Source organism: Pithys albifrons, chromosome 13 (assembly GCF_047495875.1).
Source record: "Pithys albifrons albifrons isolate INPA30051 chromosome 13, PitAlb_v1, whole genome shotgun sequence".
NCBI classification, from domain to species: domain Eukaryota; kingdom Metazoa; phylum Chordata; class Aves; order Passeriformes; family Thamnophilidae; genus Pithys; species Pithys albifrons.
The window spans coordinates 5337947-5364657 of record NC_092470.1 but is presented as its reverse complement, the minus strand read 5'-3'; the positions used below and the strand labels follow the sequence as shown (position 1 = coordinate 5364657).

The 26711-nt window shown below is 49.7% G+C and overlaps 1 protein-coding gene across 1 annotated transcript in view; it reads right to left on the bottom strand.

Moving 5' to 3' along the window:
• HCN4 (hyperpolarization activated cyclic nucleotide gated potassium channel 4) overlaps positions 1-26711 on the bottom strand; it is a 95675-nt gene that overhangs the window by 48151 nt on the left and 20813 nt on the right. Inside the window, exon 2 of the mRNA XM_071568447.1 lies at positions 17539-17962. Coding sequence (XP_071424548.1) covers positions 17539-17962 — 424 coding nt within the window. The remainder of the gene's footprint in view (positions 1-17538; positions 17963-26711) is intronic.

The window sequence follows — 26711 nt, the reverse complement described above, 5'->3', positions numbered from 1 at the left end:
CCCCCAAAACCAGGAGATCAGCTAATTCAGAACCAGGCACTGGCAGAGGGCTGATAACCCACCTCCTTGGGACACTTCACCTGGATGTGTGAGAGATGGATTTAAACCTGGAAGCAGGAGTGGTGTTTAACCTTCCAAAGCTCTTGTCCTGGATAGAGGCAGAGCTCACACAAACACCCCAACTGCCCTGGAGTGGTGCTGCCCATGCAAGGAGCTCTGAGGGCTGAGTGCCTGCAATACCTGCTGGCTGAGAGAGCATTTCCTTGACTGCATTTGGAATTTGCTGCCTTTTCAATTGCAGTGACTGCTCCATATCTTTGATGAATACGGCAGGAAAAATATATACAGCCCTCATCTTTTTCTAGCTGACTTATTACTTTACAGGTTTTTTTCTTTTAATCTCTTCCCCTTAAAGGAAAGAATTTCAAGCTTTTCCTTTATTGCAGGTTCTTCTCAATCATTCTCAGCAGTTTTTTCTGAATTCACTTTACTCTCTAGTATAGAAGTAGCCCAAGCAACTAAAATGGGGGCATTTTTATACTCGGTTAACCTACAATGGCCATTTATATTATTTTTAGTGCTTGTCTCCACCCTGTGCTCCCCCAATCCTTGCTCCCTTTTTTATCTCCTCCAGCAGAGAACCAGAAGGAAAGGAATTCTGAAGGAGAAGCTTCTATAGAGAAGCTACACTACAAAACAGAAACAGAGCTGCTTTGAGCCCTCGTATTTACTCTGCTTGGTTCCTTGTGCAGTTTTAAAAGAAACAGTCCTTCAAGAATTCACTTCAAAACCTGCTCACTTGACCTCTCCTGCCTTGCCCTCCACAGTCTGGATCATTCTTCAGCTTCAAGCTGATTTAACAGCACCTCGTTGCTGTACAAACCCCCAGCCCAGCAGCAGGGAAATGTGTCCCCATCAGTGTAAGCAGAAATGGGCAGAAAACAAAAACGATGGGAGCACCACTGAAAAAAGACCAGGGGAAATAGAGTACAGAAAAAGGACAGCACAGCTCCCTCTCAACGCCTCTGAAAGGCTATTCAGAGAGGTTCAGTGAGGGGCAGAATCTCCTTGACCCCTGTGCCTCACAGAGCCTTGCAACAGCCATGTCTGCACTGGCTCTGCCTCCAGAGGCTCCAGGCTGTGCCCACAGGACTGGATCTGCACAGGGAAGCAAGGATGGGCTCCAATAAGCAATGGGAATGTGGAACCAGCTTGTGGCACACACTGTTCCATCCCTAGCAGTGGCTGTAGCTCTGGTTCAGAGCATGAAGAGTCAGTTCAGGAAGGCTGAGTGTCTCAGCCTCAGTCCGGATCTCTCCAGTGAATCAGAGCTGTGCAAAGCACAGGACACACTCAGAACATCCACCCTGGGAGTGGAAGGGGTCCCTGCCCACAGCAGGAGGTTGGAACTGGATGATCTTTAAGGCCCCTTCCAACTCAAACCATTCTGAGTCTGTAATTCCATGAAGGCTTATCTGTGTCTGGGGTTGCGCAGATCCCACACAAGCTGGGACTGGCTCAGACCCACAACTGAAGTGACAGCAGGAATCAAGGAAGGCTGATGTTACTTTTGCTCCCCCCACCCTGAAAAATGTACTAATGGAGTGGGAAAAGTGCCCCACAGGACTGGATTTGTGCCCTGGAGAGCAAGCCATGCTGTAAGAAGGGATGGAAGGGACCCGTGCAGAGCTTCAGTGGTTTGCATTTACTGTAATGAGTGTCTTTTTCATGAGCACTTCTAACCTGAGGCAGAATCATAATTCAGTGTCAGTGGTGATTATAAATGAAGCTGGATCCCTGACCCTGCAAAGCTTTGGCAGAGCAAGAAATGTGAATCAGGACACAGCACGTCAGGCAGAGGATGGAGGTACAGGAGCATCTGCAGCACATGGGATCAGGCAAGGGGAGCCAGCAGGGCAGTGGGGACCAGACTCCTCCCAGGAAACCTTAAAGTTCTCCTTTTAGAAGGCTTTAGCACTAGGGCTGAATGACTCTCTGCTTCAAATAACACTACAATTTCTCCTTTTTTTTTTTGCATTATTGGCGCTTTCCCCTCCACAAAGTGAATAGGAATTCAGCTGCAGCAAGGAGTTCTGCCAGGGCAACACAGGGTGAGAAAGTTGGGCTGTTTTGAAAGCCAAAAGTTCAGGGTTTCTCAGCAGCCTGTGAAGGGGTGGTGGATGCTTCAAAACGCCAAGGTTAAACTGAGCATGGGATGAAGCAAATGCAGGGAACCAAACTTGACCTATTCAGATTTCCAAGCCTGGAGGGAAGAACTCAGACAGGAGAACGTTCCACCCTTTTAGGGCTCAGCATGAATTCAGAACCTCTGGGACCTGGTTTCCCAGCTCCACGTCCCATGCACATGGAATCTCACAAAATGTAAGATATTGTCTCCTTACACCAAACTTGGGTTCACAGCACCATAATATTCCAGAATTAAGTGAGACCTGGGAATTCAGTGAAGTTTCTCTCTGTGACCACCTATGAACCGGGGACTTCCTTCAGGGAATTTGCCTGGGAGCAGAGATGGGTGTGGGCACTCACAAGAGCAGTCAACAAAATAGTCTGAGGCATCAAACATTTCACAGCCCCCAGCGGGAAGACTGAATGTGGAAATGAATCAGGAACAGATGTCTGATATCCCAGTTATTAGTTTGGATCTCCCTAAAACACCAGGAACCTCAGTCTCTGGAAGGATGAGACTCATGTCCAAATCTCTAATGAATTACTGGTCCCCACCAGAGAGACAAGAAATGATCTGAACACCAGGATTTCATTACAGATCCCATCTGTGGTGCAAATGGAGGATACAAACATTTTTGACAAGACTAATGACAAAGAATTTGGTGATTGTCTCTTCTTCAGGTCTGGTGGATGTGGCCAGGAAGGTGAGGAAGAAAGCACTGACGATCATTAGGGATGAGATGGGGACTATGGAGCAGAATGTATTGGGATGCAATTAGAGAAAACTATTTAGAATATTAGAAAACATCAAGGGAAAATACTACTTGTAAGGGTCTTTCAGGGACTTTGCCCCATCCCTGGATGTGTTCAAGACCAGCTTGGACAGGGCTTGGTCTGGTGGAAGGTATCCCTGCCCATGGCAGGGTGTTGGAACAAGATGAGTTCTGAGGTCCCTTCCAGCCCAAACCAGTCTGTAATTCTGTGACAGCACCATCACTTTGCTAACAGAAAGGTAGGAAGTCACATCACTTAGAGCATCAGGAATCAAGGCTGATACGAAGTACAGGAGCAGCTGTGATTGCACCTGGACTTGCCCAACCCAGCACATCCTGGCTGTGATTCAGTGCTCCCAAGGTGCCCTGGCAAACCTTTGCCATCTGAAAAGACATCAAGGGAAGACCAGCAGTGACAGGCTGGGGCAGCCACAGAGCCACGAGTCTGGACAGTGTGTGCTGTCACCCTGCAGCAAGGCCATCTGGGCTGTGCTGAGCTGTCAGCCCCACAAACACCCACAGACAGGATGAGAGGATGTCTCTGCTCCCAGTGATGGCCACAGCTGACCTCCGGCTGCCAGGGCTCCAGCATCCAGGAGGATCTCTCCCTGGCCAGCCTGGCAAGCGGCTGACATTGCTCTCCTGTAATTACCAGCTGCAGGAGCTCAGCCCTTCCCACCTGGCTGCGAGTCCTGCCAGCAGTCAGCAGAACAGTGCACAGCTTGCTGTCCTGCTCCCAGGAGGCTCCAGATCAAGGACTCAGGGCACTCCACTGCCTTTGCAGAGCAGCCTCCCAGCCAACCACCTGGCCTGCCACATTTCCCAGGATTTCACACAGACCCCTCTCTGCCCCACCTCTCCCGGTTATGTCCCAGGCTCGTTCCCCCACCGCCAGCCTGGCATGTTCCTGGCCCTCTCTCCTGCCAGTGCTGGCATCTGAAGTTGGCAGCTGCCTCCCATCCATCAGCACATCCCCTTTGCTGTGCCAGCTGTCAATTAAGCTGGCACATCGATGCAACTTTCCCACCTTCTTGGCTCTGAAAAGCACCCAAGTGCCAGCCTCAGAGGCAAGGGGCTGGCTGTTGGCTGTCGGGCAGGGAAGGCTCTGCTCCATCTGCAAACAAGTGATGGGAGCAGGAAGCCACTGTGTGGGGTGCTGATGCCCAGTACTTGTGCTGAGGAAGTGCCTTGTGTGGAACAAAATATTCTCTATCCCTTTTAGCCTGGTCTTTCCACTTCAACCACTGTGGAAATATCCTCTCCCTGCTTTTCTGTTTGAAAGATCACTCCACAGAATAGTTTCTCCCCACTTCCAAAACAGTAGAGGGAGTTTTGGGGTGGTATCCAGAAAAATTGCTAGCTAATCAGGCACCACTTCCCTCCAGTGACTGATTGGAGCACTGGCTCTTCTCCCTTCCCTCACCCCATTAGCTGATCGGGGTCACCTGGTGGGCTCTGCAGCTGCTTCCCATCCACCTGGCAGAACCTGCAGGGGTGGGAAGGACAGGCTGGATGAGCTGCACATCGTGCAGGGCAGGCTGGATGAGCTGCACACCCTACAGGGCAGGCTGGATGAGCTGCACATCATGCAGGATGGGCTGGATGAGCTGCACATCCTGCAGGACGGGCTGGATGAGCTGCACGTCCTACAGAACCAGGCTGGATGAGCTGCACACTGTGCAGGACCAGGCTGGATGAACTGCACATCCTACAGGACCAGCACATCCTGCAGCCAGCAGTGGCTCTGGCTGGGGCCACGTTTTTCAGGCAGGAAAATGGCAGAGCACTCCAGCACTGTCACCCCCAGGAGTTTTGCCACTCTGCTCTCAGAGCCCACGGTTTGCTGGAACACGGGGCAGGGAGGACTCAATAGAACGAGCCTCCATGGGGGTGTGCAAACCTCACCAAGGCCCGAGGGTGTTCAGTGGGGGCATGATCTGCTCTGGCCCCCACGGTCCCCCTTCCATGATACTGATACCCAAGGGGGCAGAGATCCCTGTGCAGCTTCCTGCAGTGCTGGTGAAGCTCTCCAAGGAGGAGGGATCCCTCTGCCTTGGCTGTGCATGGCTGGTGTGGTGGATGCACAGCTGCAGCCGGGCTGGGAGGAAGGTCCAGAGAGCTTCCAGTTTCCGGTTTCCAGCAGCAGATGGAAGCTGCTGCCAGCAGCTGCAGGTCCCCAGTCAGCACTCTGAGAGCTCGGCCATGTCTGAGGGCTGCAGATAAGGGGAAAGTGCTCTGTGATAAGGTTCCTTTTAAAGGCACCGTCTCCTGGAGGAGCTTGTGGCGTGCTGTGTCTCAGGGAAGGGGAGGAGGGAGAGGGGAAAGGCCAGAGGAACGTGTTTCAGCCTGGCTCCAAACCTCATCCTCTGCATTCCCAGCACTCACAGCAAGCCAGGATGGAAACTGAAGGGTTTTTTCGATCTTCCTAAAGTGGGCTGTGCTCTTCCTTCCCTGCCAGCAGCTCAAATGACCTTGGAAGAGGACAAGGAGAGGGGCAAAAAATCCATGTACAAGAAGCAGCAGCCTCTTGTGCTTGTATCTCATCTCCAGCAATGTTACTGCCACGGGACATGAGCGAAGCTCCAGGAAGGATCCCTCAGGTTCCCTGGAGCACAGCTGCATTCTTCCCATGTGTATCACAAGGTGCATTGTTTGAGGCAGCAAAGCAGGACAGAGCTGCAATCTGCCCACTGCTACATGTTCAACCCTCTCCCTCATATTGGGTAAGAGAGATCTCTCAGCTTTCCATGCTGGACAAGCCAATCTCTTCCCCCTGGCAACAGCAAACTCCAGCTCTCCACTCTGGCCCTCTTGCTTTCTGTAGGCCAAAGCAGAGTCAGACCCTGGCTGAGCATGGCAAAGTAATCAATCCCATTCCCAGTCTGCAAGACAATGCTGCCAGATGGACAACTCAAAAAAGTGACAAGGTATTGCTGCTTGACACATTTAACACCTGTCTGACAACAGCCCTAGAGGATCAAACAGGCAATCCCATGCCAGGACAGACTGGGGGGCGCAGCAGTTCTTCCTCTCCTTTCTCCTGTCTCCTTTCACTCTTCATTCTGCTTCCCTAATGCTCTGCCAGCCTTCTCCTGTATTTCTTTCCCATTCCAGAGATGGACTGAGTCTGCCTTATGCTCAAGACAAAAACAAACATGTCTTTCAAGTCTAGAGGGAAGAGAGCTAAAGTGAAAAGTTCTTATCTGTCCTTCCTCATACCCACAAGCCTGAGGTGATTTATCTGCTGAAGAGGCAGGTGGTGGGATGTCTGTGCATGCTGGCAGGGAACAGACCTTGGAAGGGAGCTCAGAGTGCAGAGGGGCAAAGCTCACCCCTGTGGGGAGGGGGAGAGCCCTCTGGAAAAGGCACAGCCAACCTGAATCATGTATTTTTCTCTTCTTTCCATCTGTGTGCAAATGACAGCCCTTGTTATCCCTCCTGTGGATGAGAGAGTTGTGTGGGAATAGAGCAGGAGGCGACCATGGCACAAACTTCCCAGGACTCATTAGTGGCACAGGGCAGGGACAGTGGAGTAGGGACATACAGGGAGAGGGAAGAAATGCTGGGCTCACGTGATACCTGAAGTTCATCAGTGCATTACGACACATTTATTCAAACCCACCAGAAGAACATCCCCTCTGGCTGTGCAGTGGCCCTGACAGAAGTCTCTGAACTTTGGCTGCACCAAGTTTGCATAATTAACCACACAATTTCAGTTTAATTCTTTGCAGCATCAGAAAACAGGCACACTGTTGGGATGGAGTGGAATTAGTGGTGTTTGGGTGATGCACACTGGAGAGGAGTCTAATCAACCCTATTCGAGGGACGGCCTCTCCAAACTGGGCTGCACTGAGCAAATCAAGAGGAATTAGCACCCGGCACTTTGCTGGGTGGAAAAAAAATATAAATGAAGAAAAAACAAACACAGCTGCTGTGTCTTAACTACTCTCCACCCTCTCCAGGGACTTGAGAAAAAACAGGCCTGTCAGCTACTTTAAGGGACATTATCCTCACAGTTTCTTCCCAGCGTTTACAAGGAAGCACTGCTGCTGCTTGTTTGATTGCTTGTCAGTGCCAGCGCAGGGAGAGGTTCTCCCAAAGTTCACCCTCCACCAGGGAGTGTGGAGCCAGGGCTGAGGTGATCCCTGGGGAGAGCAGGCTGCAGGTGATCCCTGGGGAGGGCAGGCTGCAGCTGCTCCCTGTTCGGGGGCACAGCTCCAGGCACACCCAGCACTGGGCAGTGTGGCAGCACAACTCCCCTCCTGTGCTCACTGCCACGGGGTGTTGCTGCTCTCTCCTCCACCAGAGCTGCACTTCTCCAATCTTCAGCTCCTGGCCCACACTTGACTCACTCCTTACCTCAAGACCTCCCCTCAGACCAGTCTGCATCTTCTCCAAATCCATTTAGACACTGCACAGACCATTATCTTTTCCGAATGATCCATCCTGACTCAATCCAAACCTGAGAAACACACTTCCCAAATTTCTCTTCTCTCCTAAGCCCCAGGAAGCTACAGAATAACCACGATACACCATCCTCACTATGCTCATCTACCTTGATGACCCCAAGCCAACAGGTCAAGGGAGAGGATGCCGGATACATGAGAGAATAATGAGACAGTGGGGTGAGCTAAGATCAAAATATCTATTTGCTACATTGGGTCAGGGCTCTGCTTCCAGAGAGGAGTAAAAACAGTGTCCCCCAGCCCTGGGACAGGACCTGCCAAAGGGCACTTTGCACAGAAGTGCATGTTTATGTCATACCTCAGTGGGATTGCTTGGGGTCTGTGTCAGAGCAGAGGCCTGATGGCACCTCAGAAGTGTGAATGAACTGCAGCTGTTTGCGATCTGCGAGGTCACTACATTATTGCCTTCATTTTATGGAAAGGAACACTGTGGGACTACAGGCATGTGGTTCAACCCGAGCCCAGGAGGAAGCTGGAAGAGGAATTCTGGTGTTTCTGTTCTCAGATCACATCTCTCACTTTCTTTTTCCAGCTGTCATCAAAGGCAGTGGATGAGCAAATGGCAAAGGTACCGTCACGAGTTCAGCAGGGACTTGCCTGCAACAGGGCTCTGCCAAGGTACACAGGGACATCTCTGCCACTTTCTCAGGGAATTAAATTAACCAGACTCCATAGTCCTTCTCTCCCTCTGGACATGCAGTGTGCCCTTGCATGTGTCACTAGACTGAAATGCTCTGTGGGTGGTGCCACCCATGTCAGGGAGTGCTGGGGTAGGAAAGGAGGCATGTTCAGGAGAAGCAGGACAATTACCCCAACTCTCTTCAATTTTATGGCACGGTCTTGTTGGGAACTTGTGGGCACACATTATGCAGCTCACAGCTCTGGCAGCTGCTGTTCTGCAGGGCTTGCGGCTTAGGAAGGGGAGAAGACACAAGGTAGGAACTGCTACCAGAATACCCCTGACCATGTTGGAGTAGAGAAGGTGACAGACAGTGGAACAGCAGAGAAGAGGGGCCATGCATTCCTTGGAATCAAAAACAGGGGAGAAGATCAGCACCTTTAGAATCCTGCCCTGGTGAAGTGGTGCTTGAATGAAATGAATAAAAAGATTCTTGTACTGAAGTTCTAGATGCAATTCCAACACCTTTTCCAAGAAGGAGAATTTTGCCATGTATTGCAAAGATATTTCAAGAAACATTTTCCATGCTAATCTGACTCTGGGAATGTGGAAACTGCCTCGCTCTTTCCCCTAGTTCTTGGGGTACTCCTGCTTAATCAAAACTGGGAGAGGGAGGAATTAAAGTAGAAAAGGAAGCTTAAAAATATGCATCTTTATGAGAAAAGCAAGAATAAAATGTCATCTCAACTCTGAAAAAGTTACCACATTGATTTCTGCTTCACAAAAATGAGGTTAAGTTGAATGCATTAAGCTGGCAAACTGGATAATTGCATGTCCTGAAACTGTCTTGGAAACAGCTCTTTTCACAGCGGTGCTCAGAAAATAACTTCATCAATAAGGCTCCTGCCCATTAAACCTTCACACACCTCTCTGTGCCTGGCTCAGGAGTGAAGCTTGTCCTTCCTGAGAAAGACTTTTTCTTCCTTTCACCTCAAATTAGTGGGGGCAGCAAGTCTGTTTTACATTCCATTAGCATATTTCTGATAAGAAGAAAAGAGGGTGAAAACCAAATGTTTCCCAACACACACAGTGTGTTGCAGAGTCTGGCACTGTGGCTGGCAACTTTTTCTCTGGAGCAGAAGCAAGAATCACTCAGAGCCAAAGCCTGGCCTCAGGTTTTGCTGCCCTGGGAAGGAGCATTCCTTCCCTCCCCAGCCAGCAGAGCCCTCGTGCAGCCCCTGACCTTTCTGCAGGGCTGACACTACCCTCCCTCAGCCCACAGCACTTGGAAAGGCAGGAGCCTGCCTGTGGCTGCCTCGTTCATGGCAGCAGCTCCTCAGCTGGCGGCACTCTGGTGGTGCTGGAGCCTGAGCGCTGTGCTCAGTCCCAGAGAGCCTGGGCTGGACAGGGGTCAGGCTCTGCTCTGCTGGAGCTTCACAGCACAGCCTCCTGCAGACAGGGAAGTGTCCTGACCATCGGATGTTCTCTCCCTCCAGCCCCATCCTCTCACTAGGCTAACATGGATCAGTCAGTCCCCACCCTGTGGTGTCCAGTGGTGCCTCAAGAGTGCCCCACATCTAAACTGCTGGCCAGGTACAGATCCTTCTCTAGCTCCTTAATGACACCAGTGGGTGGGATATTTTTGTACCTCTCCCTCCAGCCCCAGCAGGAGCAGCTGTTGGGTCCCCATGTGGCACTTCCCCCTGGCTCAGAGCCACAAGGATGCTTTGTGGGGAGATGAAGGAACTGACTTCAGTCTCTCTTGGCAGAAAGCAACTCCATGCTGCCATGTTCCTTCTTACACTCCAAAATCCCCTTTTCTTCCTCCTGCATCAGCCAAGTTGATTGTTTAACATGGTCCTATTTGGGCCAAACTTCTGCCTCATTCACACAACTTACACATTTGGCACGTTCCTTTCCAGCCCTGTCTTGCTAAACACAACAAGTGAGGCGAGGAAATGCTGTTCTCTTCAGCTGTCTCATTACAGTTTTCCACTTGATATGAATGCAATCAATAGTGTCTTACTGGAAGAAGCTTCAACAAGAGGAGAAATTAATTTGCCACCACTTGCCAAGGCTAATGTGCCTTAGACAAACTGGCTATAAAGTGTGGGGTGAGGCTGGCAGAACACAACTCCCACACTGCTGAGAGACAAACCCAGACTTGGCACTGTATCAGCAACCAAAATGGTAACAGGAACCTCCCTCTGGATGGCTTCAGAGGCTGCCCCAGCTGTCCCTAACATCAGCATCTCTGTGGCCAGGAAAGGCTGAGGGAGCTGGGGCTGTTCAGCCTCCAGAGCAGCGAGAGGGAACCCCAGCAGTGTCTGAGGATGGACCAGGTTCCGCTCGGGGGCCCAGCAATGGGACAGGAGGAACGGGCAGGAACTGATGCCCAGAAGTTCCACCTGAACACAAGGAAGAATTTCTTCCCTGTGCAGTGACCGAGCACTGAACAGAGGCCAGAGAGGGTGTGGAGTCTCCATCACTGAAGATATTCCAGAACCATCTGGAGTCAATCCTGTGCCGTGTGCTCTGAGATGGGACCAGATGATCCCCTGTGGTCCCTTCCAGTGTGACACATCTGTGACCCTGCTGTGGGTCACACGTCCCCAGTCAGTCCCCCCTGTGATGCTCACACCACAGGCTGGGCCCAGGGTCCTCAGCACTGCAGCTGGAGCAAACCCCACCAGTACAGCTCCGTGGTATTAAATCTCAGAAAATGACACTGGCAAGAGGAATCCTCCTGCCAGACTTCAGCACTTCTCCTTTGAGGACCCTCTGTTATTGCAACACAACAGCAATAATAAAGCCTGCCAGAACCACCCCCCCAAAAAAAAACAATGGCCTGAAGGCAAATGAGAGGCAGCTGGCACAGCATGGGCATTGAGCTGCAGGCAGCTGGTGCTGGCAGAGGAACAGGGGGACGTGAGCTCCCCAAGAGAAAGGGAAACCTACACTGTGTCCAGGGAAAGGACACATAGGGAGAAGGTGGGAGGAGGGAAGAGGAAATTGAAAAGCTGGAGCAGCAACCAGCTATCACAGTGATTAGAGATCATTAGGAGACCAGCCTGTCTCTTTAGAAAACCTCCGCAATTCCATCCCACAATGAAGGCCCAGACTGATGGACCCCGTGACCCTGAGAACCAGAGCCTGGGCACAGGCAGAACCCTCTTATTAACACTCCTCACACCCTCATCAGGGGGGACTTCACTTCAGATGGGAGGGAATTTAACCCCCTTGCTGCTGCCACAGGGAGTCTGAGGCTGCCCAGGACCAATTCCAGCTGATTCTGTCAAATAGGCACCTGTCTGGTAAGAATAAATCAGAGAAAACACATCTCTGAGACAGGAAATGAGTTTCCCTTGCTACAAGCTGGATCTGAACTACTGACCTAGAGACAAATGACTCTGTGCCCTAATCCCAAGGCCCCAAGCCATGTATTCCCTGATCATACCCTGCTGTTGACAGAAGACACATTATGCACTGCCAGAAGGTGACTGTAAAAAAAACTAAAAGGCTTTTTCCTCTTTATGGCAACCTCCGTGGCTGCACAGCTATTCAAATATTTGTCTGGCTCCTTATAATTCATTAGAACCCATTTTTGATGATATTCTTTTTGAAACTGTATTCCCAGTGCCCAGGTGGGAAGCTGAATTTGCATTAGGGCAATAGAACTTCCTGCTAAAGACCAACTCTCCTGAACAGTTAGAGGTTTCTTTGTCCTGACAGGTGCCATGGCATAGGGCAGGGGGTGGATCCCTGGATGCCCACGGGCAGGAGAGGGGAAATGCCATGTACAGGAATGGAGACCATCTGTTTCCTTCTGTTGCCTGCTTTCCCTCAACAAGGATGTTGTGCTGCACAAGTGAAAACAGCTCGATGGGAAAGGCTGCAGTAAAATCTTGAACAAGCTTCTACTAACATGTCAACAAGAGGGGTTTTGCCATTGATTTCAGTGCAGGATTTTCTCTGAGAGGAAAAGGTGCTTCAAATTTTGGGTCACTTTGTGCAGTGGTTCTAATAATGCAAGTTAATAATGGCTCCTGTAAGGACATTAAAGAGCAATGCCTGATAAAGCTGCCTTCAGAAATGAGGTAATGCAAATTTAGGCCCAAACCCCGCCCATTCCCCCACTCTCAGCCACATCCCCAGTGTTTGTGGAGTCTGATTTTACTCAAGGGTGGTCAGAGGTTTTAATGAGTTACTCTCCTGGGTCTGCCTTGCTATTTAACACGACAGAATTGCAAATCATATCGATAAAAAATCTGTTAGGCTATTTGGAACTGCTTGTGGAATGGGACCCTGCTGTGCTGCCTGGGAACAATCATCCTGCCCAGCTCCTCCCCTCCCAGGATCCAGTTATGGATTTGGCCTAACATTACATCCCCCAGGCCACTAGCCATGTTAATTGAATTTAAGAAAGGCTACAAATAGGTCAGAAGAAACTAAGGGAATTAGCAAATAAAAATGAAAATCAGTTGGGAGTCATATCCTCCCAGCCTTTGGAAGCTCTCTCCGAGTCCTTCCACACAGGCTCTCCAGCCTTTGGAATTAATTTTCTGAATATCTGAATCTTCTTAGAAGTGACATCATCTTTCAGATGATGCAATCTGTGCTGAGATTTTACTGGGAAGTTGTTACTGGCGCCTGAGCAGATGCATTCCCTCCATTCTAAAGCTCCTCTGTAGCATGGAAACCCCAGGGAATAAAAGGACAGTACTCAGCCAAGTTTGCAAGTTTTCAATGACACAATAGTTTGAAAATCACCAAATTGTCCTTTTCTTCAGGTTTCAGCTGCAAAAACCGAAAGCTGTAATTTTTTTCTGACAAAAATCAGAAAAAATCCTCACTTATGATAATCTTATCATTGTGATCTATATCAAAACCAGATAGTTCCTTTCCTTCCCATCATAATCACTCCCTTAGATTCTGAAATCAAAATATTCCTGTTATCTTAGCCTATGTGCTGTTTGGAAACCAATTTATAGGAGCAGGATTTTACTGTTGTTCCATTAAATGTTCCTTGTTCGTAAGTCAAAGTAGTTTGATCTTAAATACAGGTTATTGCATCCTGGCACCAAACACGGGGTAGGTGCTGTGCATGAAACAGGGAAAGCTCAGCAAATTGCTCTTAGCAGAAAAACACATACAATCACTTTTGCTTATGAAAACCTAAAGAGGTTTTCTTGTCTAACACTCCCATATGCCGGAGATGGTTCACTTCGATTGAGTCCGTGGGCTCCACGGTGTTTCAGACTGTGTCCTTTGTGATGGGTGACCTTGGGATCAGGTCTGTAGGATGTCCATGTTTGGAGTTTGCCTTCTCAGAATGGTTTCTCAGCCCAGCAGTGAGAAGGCCCAGCTTCCTGACCCTGGGACAATGTGCCTCCAGGTCCACAGGGCCAAGAGCCACAGACCAACCTGGACAGCCCCAGGAGCTGCTGGAGCAGTTCAAAGGCTGAGGTGATGAGAGTTGCCCTGGGCAGGGACACAGCTCCACTGGAGCAGCTCTGTTTGGTGTGACCCTGGCAAGGCAGTTCCACACTCCCGCTGTGCCAGCCCTCCTGCACCTCTGCCTTGGGAGCTCCCACACCCTGAAGTTGGTGATGTGACACTGAGGCTCCAGCCAGTCCATGTACACCTGCCTACACTGCAATCAAGCTTCCTACTGCAGGGGAGACACGGCAGACACTTCAAAAGGACTCTATTTATATTCTGCCCTACTGGTAAATTCATTCGTGGGACCACTCATGCAAAATGCATAATGCAAATGAAACTGCTACATTTGGAATTAAGCTTATTTTTGTACTCCAGTGAACACGAGTGCATTAGATTGTTTTTCTTCCCTTTTTCTTTCCTTTTCTCTTTAGGTTGTTTGCTCAGATGAAGTCCCCACAGCACTTCTCTGGGATCTGGGAGAGGATGTCAGAGCAGTCTGCTCTGAGCCACAGTGGTGCAGGCACTTCAAACCCCTGGCTCTGGATCCCACGGCCTCCTGCCTGGCATCTGGCATTGATCTGGAACTGATGAGAGCCTGGCTGCTTTACAGCACTGCAGCCTCGCAAAGGCAGCGCTCCCCTCACTGCAGGGGGAGTGATAAATTCATGCAGAGCATGGACAATTGCAGGGGAAGCCACGGAGAGGCTCACTGGGATCTCAGGAAGTGGCCACTTGTCCCTGTGCTCACTCCCAGTTCCACTAATGTGTGTCTGTAACGTTCTGGGAGGCTGAGCAAGGAGATAACACCGTGTGTGTGTGTGTGTGTGTGTGTGTGTGTGTGTGTGTGTGTGTGCGCGTGTGTGTGTGTGGTGAGTGCCCCTCTCCTGCTCACACAGGACTCAGCCCCTGCACAAGCTATGGCTGAGGCAGCTGCAATCCCTCCATCAGAAGCCACTGCCCCAGTAGGGCAGTGCGATGTACAGGGCAGTGGGATGTACAGGGCAGTGGGATGTACAGGGCAGGAGGATGTACACGGCAGTGGGATGTATGGAGTGTACAGGGCAGTGGGATGTGCAGGGCAGTGGGATGTATGGGGCAGTGGGATGTGCAGGGCAGTGGGATGTGCAGGGCAGTGGAATGTACAGGGCATTGGGATGTCTGGGGCAGTGGGATGTATGGGGTGTACAGGACAGTAGGATGTATGGAGTGTACAGGGCAGTGGGATGTGCGGGGCAGTGGGATGTATAGAGTGTACAGGGCAGTGGGATGTGCGGGGCAGTGGGATGTATAGAGTGTACAGGGCAGTGGGATGAATGGGGCAGTGGGATGTATAGAGTGTACAGGGCAGTGGGATGTGCGAGGCAGTGGGATGTATGGGGCAGTGGGATGTATGGGGTGTACAGGGCAATAGGATGTATGGGGCAGTGGGATGTATGGGGTTTTCAGGGCAGTAGGATGTATGGAGTGTTCAGGGTAGTGGGATGTGCGGGGCAGTGGAATGTACAGGGCAATGGGATGTACAGAGTGTACAGGGCAGTGGGATGTATGAGGCAGTGGGATGTACAGGGCAATGGGATGCTTTGCCCAGACACAACAGCCCCCACTCCCTCAATGACTGGTCCACCCACCTCTGTTTATTCTGCCTCACACTGCCCTACACACACTCCTCTAGTTCAAACACACACACTCCCCTCCAGAGGACCAATGTGCCCCACTGACACCTCCTTTTTAGCTTATCTGGTCATATGCAAAGAGCCTAAGAGAGAAGGACACCACCTAGATGATGAGACACAGAGTGGGACAGTGGGGAGACCACAGGAGAACAGACCTTCGTGACCCCTCTCCCCAGAGTCCTTCCCCTTCTTTAACACTGCACAGCAACCTGCCCCTCATACACACCCTGAGCAAGTCTAGCCCAACACTGCTCCATCCTACAGGAATTAACACTTCCAGATCACCACCGATCAGTGCGGTGAGGAAAGATTAATGTGGACTTTTAGACATGGATTATCTGTAGGCACTTCAGAGTGAGAGGAAGAAAGGACTGCCAGTGTGGTTCCAGGGAGCACAACTCCCACACAAAGATGAAGCAGCACTTCTTTTCCCTGTCTCCCCGGTGCTTTGTAGCAGGCACTGCACCACTGACACGGGATCACCCCTTCCCTCTGCTTCCCTCCCCCATGTGAGAAGGTGGAAAACTTCCCAGTATTAAACTCTCTCCAGGAAACTGCTGCTTGGGTCGAGCCCTGTTTGACAAAAAGACGGTCGTGTTTGGTCTGGCGAGCTCTGCAATGCATAACAGAGTCTGCATTGCAGTCCCAAACTGCAATCCAGCACCATCTGTCCCTTCCACAGGCAGCACTGCACCGCTCCGGGGAGGCTGATCCCCACGGGGGTCTGCAGAGCACCCAGCACCCTGGACAGCAGCAGCAGGGAAGAACATCCACAGTGTCATGAGACCGAAACCACAAATGGCTGCTCAGTCAAACTACGAGGAGCAAGAGAGGGAAAGGCACTGATTTGCTTTCATTTCATCATTTCTTAAAACAAATTCAGTACAATCAAAAGCAAATATACTTAAATCCTCTTCCACCACCTCATGGAAGGGAAGTCAAGGAGCAGAGGCAACAAGCAGGGAGCTCTGCACTGCTGTGGGTGCCTGTAAATCAATGTGAAGGAACTACTTTAACAGCGGCCTAAGCCACCAACTGGCCTCTCCTGAGCACTCTCAGAGTACAGAACAGAGAAGGAATGCAGCCATGGGACAGGACGACAGACCTGGAGCTACTTCACTGCTCTCTCAGCCTCTGACTTCCTGACTCACAGCAAGAAGGACACTTCTGCTTTGTTCATCTCCACCTCTCTGTGCACTTCCTGCCTGTGCTACAAAGAAAAAGAACCTAGTAGTGAGTTCTTGCGGCTGTCTCTCCCTCAGCATCTGCACAGCACCTCGCACAGTGTCACCCCAGCCCTCAGCAGGGCTTACACTCTGCTCTGAGGGAGGCAGTCACAACTTATAGCACCACAAAGATGAAGCCCGAAATTTGTGCAGTATGCCCCAGTGCTCTCCCTCTGAGTCTGCCACGCTGGAGGAGAGGACGGTTCAGCTCTATCATGAATTAGTGTTCTGACAGCTCGGTGCAATCTAGCCATGACTTGCATGGCTGCTTTCCCTTCACATTCCCAGGAGCATGCTCTGCATTAGATCATGCTCTGCATCAGGCTCTGCTCCAAAGCAGAAGAGAAAGTATGGAGAGGAAGATGAAATTGCCTTGACCAGCTTTCCTCGTCTAGAAAATATGCTCCTGAGGTGTGGACAAAGACATGGGGAACTTTCTCTGTGCTTTGGAGAGCACAGAGACAGAAAAAAATAACTAATTTTCAAGTTACTTGCAAGGTTGCCTGACAACTCATCCTGCATCCTGGAACTCCCCTGGTAACAGCACAGGGTCCAGGGGTAGTGGAGATTTTACTTTTCACTGGACCTTGTTTTCTTTAAAGAGACTCTGTTTGTCTGCAGATTGTTCTTCCTTCCTCTTTGCCTTAACACAGCATCAGAGAATTTAGAGAGCAAGGTTACAATACATCACCATGCTACTCTCTTTATTCAAGACATAAGCACATAGAAGAAGCAGATGGCCAACAGATGCCACAGGTCCTGCAAATCAGCTGTCTCTAGACCTTTCCTCTGAGCAGTTTCTGGCCCTTTTGGGGCTCTGAGAGGGCAAGCCCTCTCTGTCTGGGTAACTACTGTGCTCACAGGCAGCTCTATAGCTACACACTTCCTGCAAGGGGTCCTGCTCTCCTCCCAGCCCACGCAGCATCTCCACACATCATCTAAATGATGATCCTCAAGCTGACAGCACAGTCTCAAGTGCCTGAGTAACAATATGCAGAAGGCCCTGTTGGGAACCTGCTGGAAACAAAGCATTAGCCCCCAGACACAACTGTTTGGCATTGACACTGGCATAAAGGAGGAGAATGGGCATTCAAAGCAAGCACTTTCATGAGGGAAGAATTAGAAGGTAGGTGCCCCAGAGGCTGTGCTCACCTCCTCCCACTGGTGGATGTAGCGGATGAGCCGCGAGAGCCGCAGCAGCCGCAGCAGGCTCAGGATCTTGGTGAAGCGCACGATGCGCAGGGCCCGCGCCGTCTTGTACACCTCGGAGTCAATGCGGGTCTCCACGATCAGGAAGATATAGTCCACGGGGATGGAGGAGATAAAATCCACCACAAACCAGCTCTTGAGGTACTTCATCTTGATCCTCTGCGGGTCCAGGATGATCTCGGTGTTGTCCTCCACCACAATGCCTGTTCGGAAGTTGAGGACAAGGTCGATGAGGAAGAACGTGTCCGAAACCACATTGAAGACAATCCATGGAGTAGTGTTTTCATCCTTGAAGAAAGTGATGCCCACAGGGATGATGATCAGGTTCCCTACCATCAGGAGCAGCATGGTCAAATCCCAATAAAACCTGGACAGCAAGACAGAGACATGTGAGATCAGACATAGAGCAGGAGATCAGGGAGCCCAGGTCAACAGAACTAATCATAGAATAGAATCATAGAATTGACTGGGTTGGAAAAGACCTCCGAGATCAAGTCCAACCCTTGGGCCAACTCCAGTCCCTTTACCAGATCATGGCACTCAGTGCCACGGCCAAGCTCAGTTGAAAAACCTCCAGGGATGGGGAATCCACCCCCTCTCTGAGCAGCCCATTCCAATGCCTGAGCACTCTCTCTGCAAAGAAGTTTTTTCTGATCTCCAACTTCAATTTCCCCTGACAGAGCTTGAGCCCATCATGCCCCCTTGTCCTATTGCTGAGTGCCTGGGAGAAGAGACCAACCCCCACCTGGCCAGAACTTCCCTTCAGTCACTGCGTGTGCTCTGCTACTCTGCCTGGTGCACAGAGGGCACAAGTGCTCATTAAGTAATTAATATCATAGGAACACTCATCCTCTGGCTTCAAGGGTTCAGAAAGGAATTGAGGGAATTCAGTGCATGGCTGGGCATGCCCACTTGAAAACTTCCACTGGGACTTTGGAGCTGCCTGAGAAGAGACTGACAAACCTGCAGTCACCACAGTGACTGTTGGATAAAGAGAGAATTTGGAAGGCCTCAGATTGTATGTCAGTAAAGCCCTTTGGGGTCAAAATCATGAGTCTTGCTCTGACTGTCTGACCCTTCTCCAGAAGCAGCCAGCTCTGATGGCATTGGGATCAGGATGGAAGTGGAGACTGGGCTGTCCTCCACAGTGCTCAGTTCAGATTTCCTGCTGAGCCAAGCTTACACTGAGCCTGGGCTTCAGGAGGTTAGTCCACACTCTATAGACTCCTGTGTTGTATAGAAATAATCAATAAAGCTTGGAGTCATGTGCTGGAAATATCTATTTCATTTCTAAGGAAAGTAACAACAACATTTAAGTACTGTTCCATGAAGCCCAGTCTCCAAGAAGCTTCTCTTCACCTCAGTGGCAAGTCAATATTATCCAGTGGACCTTACAATAACATTCATTTTTGTTTTGAAGGTACACACAGTCTGAATATAATCCCTCATTTATTTGCTTGGGATATTTTAAAAGATTTTTTCATGGGTATCGGTGTAAAAGATACACAATCAGACAATGTGGTCACAACTCACCCAGAGTGAGGACTAGAACCTTTGCTGGGTGTCAGTTTGTTGAGGACCCTTCCTGCCCACCTTGGTGCTCCAGTCCCCTCCAAATGTTTCACATGTAGAGAGGCCAATGTATTGTGGACTCACATTGCCAAGATTCCATCAGCTCCACATTGTGTTCTATGGGGCAGCCACTATAATATTGTGAGATACCACAACTAACTTGGCACAGCAAATGAACAATTATCTCAACAGCAGTGATGGCAATGGATTTACAATGATTTAACAGAGGAAAGTGTTGAGTTTGCTGAAGGACACACACATGCTGCTCCTCTGCCTGACACATTACAGTCAAAATCACTGAAATGTTTTAGGAGAACTGGATTGGCTTTAAAGCTCCTCAAGCTCTACCTTTGTTAATGGTTGTTCATTTAAAACCTGGGCCTTGGACCAGACTGAGCTGCTGCACAACAGAATCTCTACAGCAAGGCAACAACACCAGTTTGTTAAACTCTCAGCAGGAAAACCAAAAGGGCAGAATATGCCTTAAAAGCCTTCTCTGTACAGAGTCTCTCTCCCTGGTAAGAACACAACACTTTAAAGCACCTAAAAGCATACTTAAGATTCCAGCTATTGCACATGTACAGGCAGGGTCACCAGCAGCACACCAGCAATTCTCAGAATCACTCAGCAGAGGCTGATGGGAACTGATTTCAGAATAAGCAAAGTTATTCACTAACAAGGTTTCTAAAAATGCCATCAACTCCCTCTTCCTTGCTCTCAAGGTGCCATGGCCCTGCAGGGAAGGGAACATGCAATCCTGCCCTTAGTCTGTGCTGGCAGCACTCAGCAATGAGATTTGTCCACACGGCTCTAAGAGCAAGGCCATGTCACACAGCACATGCATTAACATAAATCCATGTTGTGATCTTCCTTATTAAGGGCCCGAGATGATGCTGCAGCTTTCCCAGGCAATTAATCTCGATAATCGCACAATAGCAGGAAGTCTGGAAGCACTGTGTGCATTATTACCGAAAATAAATAACCTCCCAGCCATCTTTAATTTGCCCTCGGGGATACAGGAGGAGATAGGCACAAAGAAAATGAGTTTTCCCAAGTTTCAAATTAATGGCATGAACTAGGCATGGCCAGGCTTGCAGAAAGTGGCTTTCTTCAGAGATCTTTGGATTTTGTAACTCTTACTTTTATGCTGGGAGGTGATTTCCATACTTAGTGGCACCTGGGGACACTGACAACAGTGGCAGGATGGCTCCCAGTGTAAATAAGAAGTTTTCCGCACACACAAGCCCAGTGAAATGCTTTCTGCTTTGGCTGTAGCAGTTCCTGCTACCCCAGCCTCTCACAGTCAGCTGGTCTGCATCCTGATTGCCAGCAGTTCTCACTCTTCCAGTTCTAAGCTCCTCAAACTCCCTTCTCACAGGCTCTTCTCTCCCAGTCTGCCGTTCCTGCTGACCTGCCCATGGAGAATCATGGGCAAGAGAGGGGAAGTGCTGAAATTCATGGCCATGTGTTTCTTACGCCCCAGCTCTCCTCAAGGGTGTACCAGTGACTCGAGGTGATTGCCAAGGGCTCCCCTCAGTTCTGAGCTCTAAAGCCACCACTTACAAACCACAGAAGCTAAACTTTTGTGCCCAGTGCCTCCCTGCTAACAAAAGGGTATCCAAGGTGTCAGGGAGAAGACAACCTTTGGGCTCTATGAAGGGGGCAGAAAAAGCTGGAAACTACCAGGAATTTGGCCTGCACACCAATTCCAGCACCTGCCTTCACAATAAAAACTGCCTAGAGTTTAAATCTGACTACTGAGATTTGCACAGCTCCTGCACATTTCCATCTTACACACATATCAAGTAGGATCTGCTCAGTGTGGCATCACTGGATTAGACTCTCGGGGACCACCCCACCCCAGAGGTCTAATACCATCCATGTGTCATCCTGTGTTTGCTCTGAGGAACATCTTTCCTCTCCCTGTAAATTATTGGCCACAAAGACTAACGGTGCATGTGATGTATGTAAGGGCAAGCACCAGCTATTAATAACCCATGTTTCCTGTATTTCTGTTGTTCCTTTCACCCAGGGATTCCACGGAGCTGACAGTGATGAAATTGGCTCTGCTGCACCCATGAGAGGCAGATGGAGTTGTTATCCCTTTCTTGCAGACAGAGAAGCCTCATGGCAAAATTAAGGGCATGGGATTTGTCCATGGCAGTCTGAGACTAAATAAGGGTTAGGACCTGAATTTGATTCTTGAGTGTAACCAGATCAGAAGCTATTCATATGGCTTGCAAAAATGCTTAACAGAGATGCATCTCTTGGCCATATTCCTTGATATCCTGTCTACTTCTCACTTCTCTTCCTGTTTTCAAGAGCCTACATAAAAAATTAATAAATACGAATGTATTGTTTTATTATAGTTGACTCAGTGCAACTGAACAGCTCACAGCACAGGGAACAGCCAGCACTATATAAACCAGATGTCTTGTTCAAACACACTTGGTTTTCAAACTACATCCTACTCTCTGCACGCTTCTTGGATCTGAAAATCACATTTTAACATGCACCGCTACCCCCGATCTTTTAATTCCTAATATATTATTTAAACAGAACTCGTCTGAGAATTAGTGTGGCAGAGACACTTCAAGAATATACGCTCCTTAAGCACTGCTGGTGTCACTCAGCTGATTTGATAGTCTGTACACTTTGTAGGTATTAATTTGTGGGGTTTGAATGTTAGATCATCTTTCTGTTCTGTCTGGGGCACGCTGTAACAGCAGGCCAGGAATATCGCTTTGGGAAGTAATTTTTAAATTAAATAAACCTTGCTTTTTCAAAACTGTTCGGTGGCGCAGTGTGACCAATTACAGTGCAGGAGCTCAGGAAGGGCTGTGAGCAGCCGGAGAGGAAGCAGAGGATCTCAGAGGTTAGAGGTGAGCCCAGGCAGCACCTCTGAGCAGAACAGCATTCAAACCCTGCCCCCGAGCAGGGCACATTTGTGGCCTCAACTTCTGTTCGAGCCCTGTAGTGTTTGTACTGTCAGGAGAAAACAGACTTGAGCAACCTCACCTCTAAATTAACAAAGCCTTTTGGATGTTTCCAGCTCCTGATGAAAGGCAGCCAACTCTGGGCTGAAGTGAGGTGCTGCCTCAAAGTGAAGCAAAAATAAGAATGCATCTAACTAGAAACGCCAGGGAGCCAGGATATTCTCCCCAGTAATGGAATTGAGCTCAGACACCGCGGCCAACCTTGCTGACCTTACAAGAAACGGCTCTTCAATGAACAGATCTGGTACCAAAACCAAAGACAAATCCAGTTGCTCTCCCAAGGCTCGGCTGTCTCTCCAGAAACAGAGTGCCACCTACTGAGTCCCACATGGAATCTCCATCCTCTGCTTTGCTGGGGAGGAATTGCTCCTTAATTCCTCTAAAGAGCTGCTGAAAACCTGTCCTTTTCTGCGGAGCAGCACTCCCTTCCCCCGCTCCGGACTGCGGTGGAATCAGACGCTGCTGTGCTCACCAGAAACTATCCTGACAGGAAAGAGGTCGCGCTTTCCCAGCACTGTTAGTGGGGCTGGAAATAGAAATCATCCTTTGTAAAGAGCATTAGCACATGTGAGGGTGGCTGGAGCCACAGTGGGAGGACAGTTTACTCCAGAAAGCAGCCATTCAGAGAGGAATCTGAACACAGAGGAGAGAGAAAGAGAAAAGCAGGAAGAGATCCTTCCCTGTCCTTGGAAGCATTACTTCTCCCAGATAGGAGTAGGCGTATTACTACTGTTGAGTTACAAACGTTGCTTTATCACCAAGATAATGGCAGGAACACGGTGATTCACTGCTCCTAAACACACTAAAGGACACTTAACCAGCAAAGCGAGTCTAAGAATTCACTTGTGAGAAGAATTCGTTTATTTATAGGGAGCTACTCAAGTACCTGTGCCCTTGGAAACCTCTTTGCCATGAATACCCACCAAGAGACAGTCCAATGACTTACAAAAATGTTCTGAACGCTCTATAATGGGAAGGGACCAGGCTAAAGGAGAAGACAAACAGTTTTAATTCCTTCTGACCGGTCTATGCAAATAATATGTATCCTCTGCCATGCTGAATAAACCTCCCGAGGGCTGTGTGTTAGGATAGTGCGAGCAGAAGAGCTCTGCCGTGCCCCAGCCTCCTCCAGAATTCCCTGGGCGTTCCTTCAGCCCGGGTCGGCGGCCCCCACTGCACAGGGGCTGCACCAAATCCAGCTGCACTGCCAGGCAAATACAGGGAAAACTGGGAGCGGTGCGTGGGACGGGGCTGCTCCCACTCACCTGCCCCCGTGGGTGCTCCAAGGAGCGGCTCCTGCGGGCCCTGGGGATGCGGGGCTGGGGCTGGCGGGGGCACCGGATCTCCCTTTGCACAGGGAGGGCGAAGGCACCGCGGTGCCTTAGCTGGGACCAGTCAGCGCGACCAGGGGGGTACTGGGATGGGATACGAGCCTGCCCGTGATTAACCCCTGCCAGCAGCACCAGGCCTGCGGGACGGTGAGGATTTCCAAGTGTTTCCGTAGGCAGGTGCACGGCTGGGGATATCTCACGGTACAAACGCGGTGTGTCCCTGAGAGCACTTTGCATCTGCATTGCTCGAAGCTCCTGTGCTGTCTCTGACAGAATTTTCATTGAATTCAGCTGTCAGTTCCACCCGAGGCAAGATATTTTCCAAGGTCTGTACTTAGCCTTTGACTTAGATTATCTTCAATCTACATAATTGCTCACCTAATTTCCTCTGAGCAGTGCCGAATTCCAAACCATGTTTCAAGTTTAGAACATATGCTCATATTATTACCTTAAAATATAATTACATGGATTTCGGTAAGTGGAAAATTAAGAAAGCTATTCCTTATGTAATACTTGGAAATGGCATTTGCAGTCCAAGCAAGGTAGCATTTTTATTGCTTCTCTGTCATTAATTTTTAAAACTAACACTACATTATTAAACAATAATCAACACTCTGCATTTTTCAAAGTAATGTTCAAACATTAATTAAATCCCAACAGATATAATTAGGAAGGTATTATCCTCCTATATTACAGATAGATGATGAGGTACTAAAGATTTAAGGAACTTAGTCAGAGGTAGAACTATTACCCAGAAAACACTGTTGCCGAGACTCAAAAGGTTTCCAGTCATGTTATAATCTGTAATTTGATCAGTAGCAGTGGAGGGGAACTTTCCTTTCTTTCCCACTGTAAAAATATAAATACACATGTAACTTACCAATATTTTTATTCCAGCTATAATAGTTGACAATTTGCAAACAACACGTTTGAGGCACTGATGCATTTAAGCAATTATAACAGAGTGCACTGTGAATGACGCCCTTTCTTTAACTTACAGAACACAGGGCACTACAGCAACCTGAGTTAGCCTAAATTATTGGTTCTCTGAGAGCAGCTCCAGTGCACCCTCTCTGCTGCTGGGCATCCTGAGGAGATGGAGATCTGAGGAGATTCAGAGGGACCCGGACAGGCTGCGGAGGTGTGTCCCTGGGACCCTCACGAAACCAAACAAGTCCAAGTGCTCGTGGTGCCTCTGGGTCAGGGCAACTCCAAGCACAAATCCAGGCTGGGGAGGAATGGATTGAGAGCAGCCCTGAGGAGAAGGACTTGGGGGTGCTGGTGGAGATGAATCTGGACATGTCCTGGCTGTGTGCACTGGGATCCAGAACCCTCCATGCCCTGGGCTGATCCCACAGCATAGGCAGCAGGGGAGGGTGGGATTCTGCCCCTCTGCCCCCTCAGGTGAGGCCCCACCTGCAGAGCTGCCTCCAGCCCTGGGCAACAACAGCACAAGGACGTGAAACTGCTGGAGCGAGTCCAGAGGAGGCCCCGGAGCTGCTCCAGGGCTGGAGCCCCTCTGCTATGAGGAAAGACTCAGAGAATTGGGATTGTTCAGTTTGGAGAAGAGAAGGCTCTGGGATGACCTGCCTGCAGGACTTCCAGTGCCCAGAGTGACTCCAGGAGAGCTGGAGAACAACTTTAGACAAGGGTCTGGAGTGACAGACAAGGGGGAATGGCTTCCCACTGCCAGAGGGCAGGGTTAGATGGGATATTGGAAGGAAATTCTTCCCTGTGAGGATGGGCAGGCCCTGGCACAGATTGCCCAGAGAAGCTGTGGCTGCCCCATCCCTGGAAGTGTCCAAGGCCAGGTCTGACAGGACCTGGAGCAATCTGGGACAGTGGAAGGTGTCTCTGCCCATGGCAGGGGGTTGGGCAAGATGACCTTTAAAGGTCCCTTCCAACACAAACTATTCTGTGATTCCTGAGATGGAGAGTCTGACATGAGAATTCAGAAGCACTGAGGACCAGCAAAGCAGACCTTGTATCCAGGACAATGTACCCAGCTCAGTGCCCAGTGCTCAGATGCCTTTTCCATCCAGTACTAGCTAAGGAGAAAGGGCAACACCTTCACCTTGTGTGGGCTCTGCTGGAGGGAGAACAAGCCACATGGCATGACCTCTGGGGCTCTCCTGTAGAACTGGGACACACAGCTGGGATGCTCAGCACTGCCCATAGGACCTGCTAGAGGAGCCACCAAGAAGCTGATGGGGATTGTAATTCACAAACCCTACATGTACCAAGACACAGACACTTCTCTGGCCTCCATCTTGCCAGTTGAAACAGGAGTTGTGAATCAGCCAAGCTGGACAATCCTGACCTGCAACTTTGCTGGAACAATGTCCCTATGTTTCCCATTTTTTGTCTCAGAAAACCTGAGCACTTTGCATCATCTTTGTGCTGAAGTGTGTAAGTCGTGAACCAAAACCACGGAAGAAAAGTATTGCTCAAGCATGTGAGAAAACCACCAGAGCCTTATCCCAAAGAGCTGCTGACACCTCTCCTCATAAGTGCATTTCACTTTCCCTCAGATAGAGAAGCTGATGATGGGGAAGCTGATGACAGGACAACAGCACTAAGTCTGAGATAGTGCTATCATTGCCTCAGGGTCCTCTGGTGCCATGTGGTGTGAATGAACTCCCCAGCCAACACTCTCCCTGAGCTCGGCTCCATGGGCTGAGCCAGCCCTGCAGGGTGTTGTTTCCTTAGTCTGAGGCAGTCAGGGTAGAGAGGCTCATGGAGGTGCTGCTGCCAACCTTGCACGAGTCCTGGGATAATGAGAGCTCTGGACATGCAATCTGTAAAGTCAGTGCCTCCCACCCAACCCTGCAGTGTGCTAAATAGGAACTGTACAGGCATTTGCAGGAGTTTTATGTGCAATCTGCCATTTGATGAATGCAAATGTATTGGAACACCTCCTCCCAGTCCTCACTCTGCAGACACACTGTACCACTCAGACACAATATGCTCCTGCACTTCATGTCCAGTAATGCTGAAACACAAACATGGCACAAGAATAAGAAAAGTCACGGTGGATTCCACACAAAGTAGTCAATTGACCACTCTCCTCGACTCCTGCTGCCTTCCTGCCTGCAGATATCACCCTAACAAATTAAACCCTATCTTAAATCTATACTTAGAACCCAGTCTTCCCAGAAAGGTAAAAATAAACAGGATTTCATTTCTTACACAGAAACAGAGATAGCCACAAGAGACT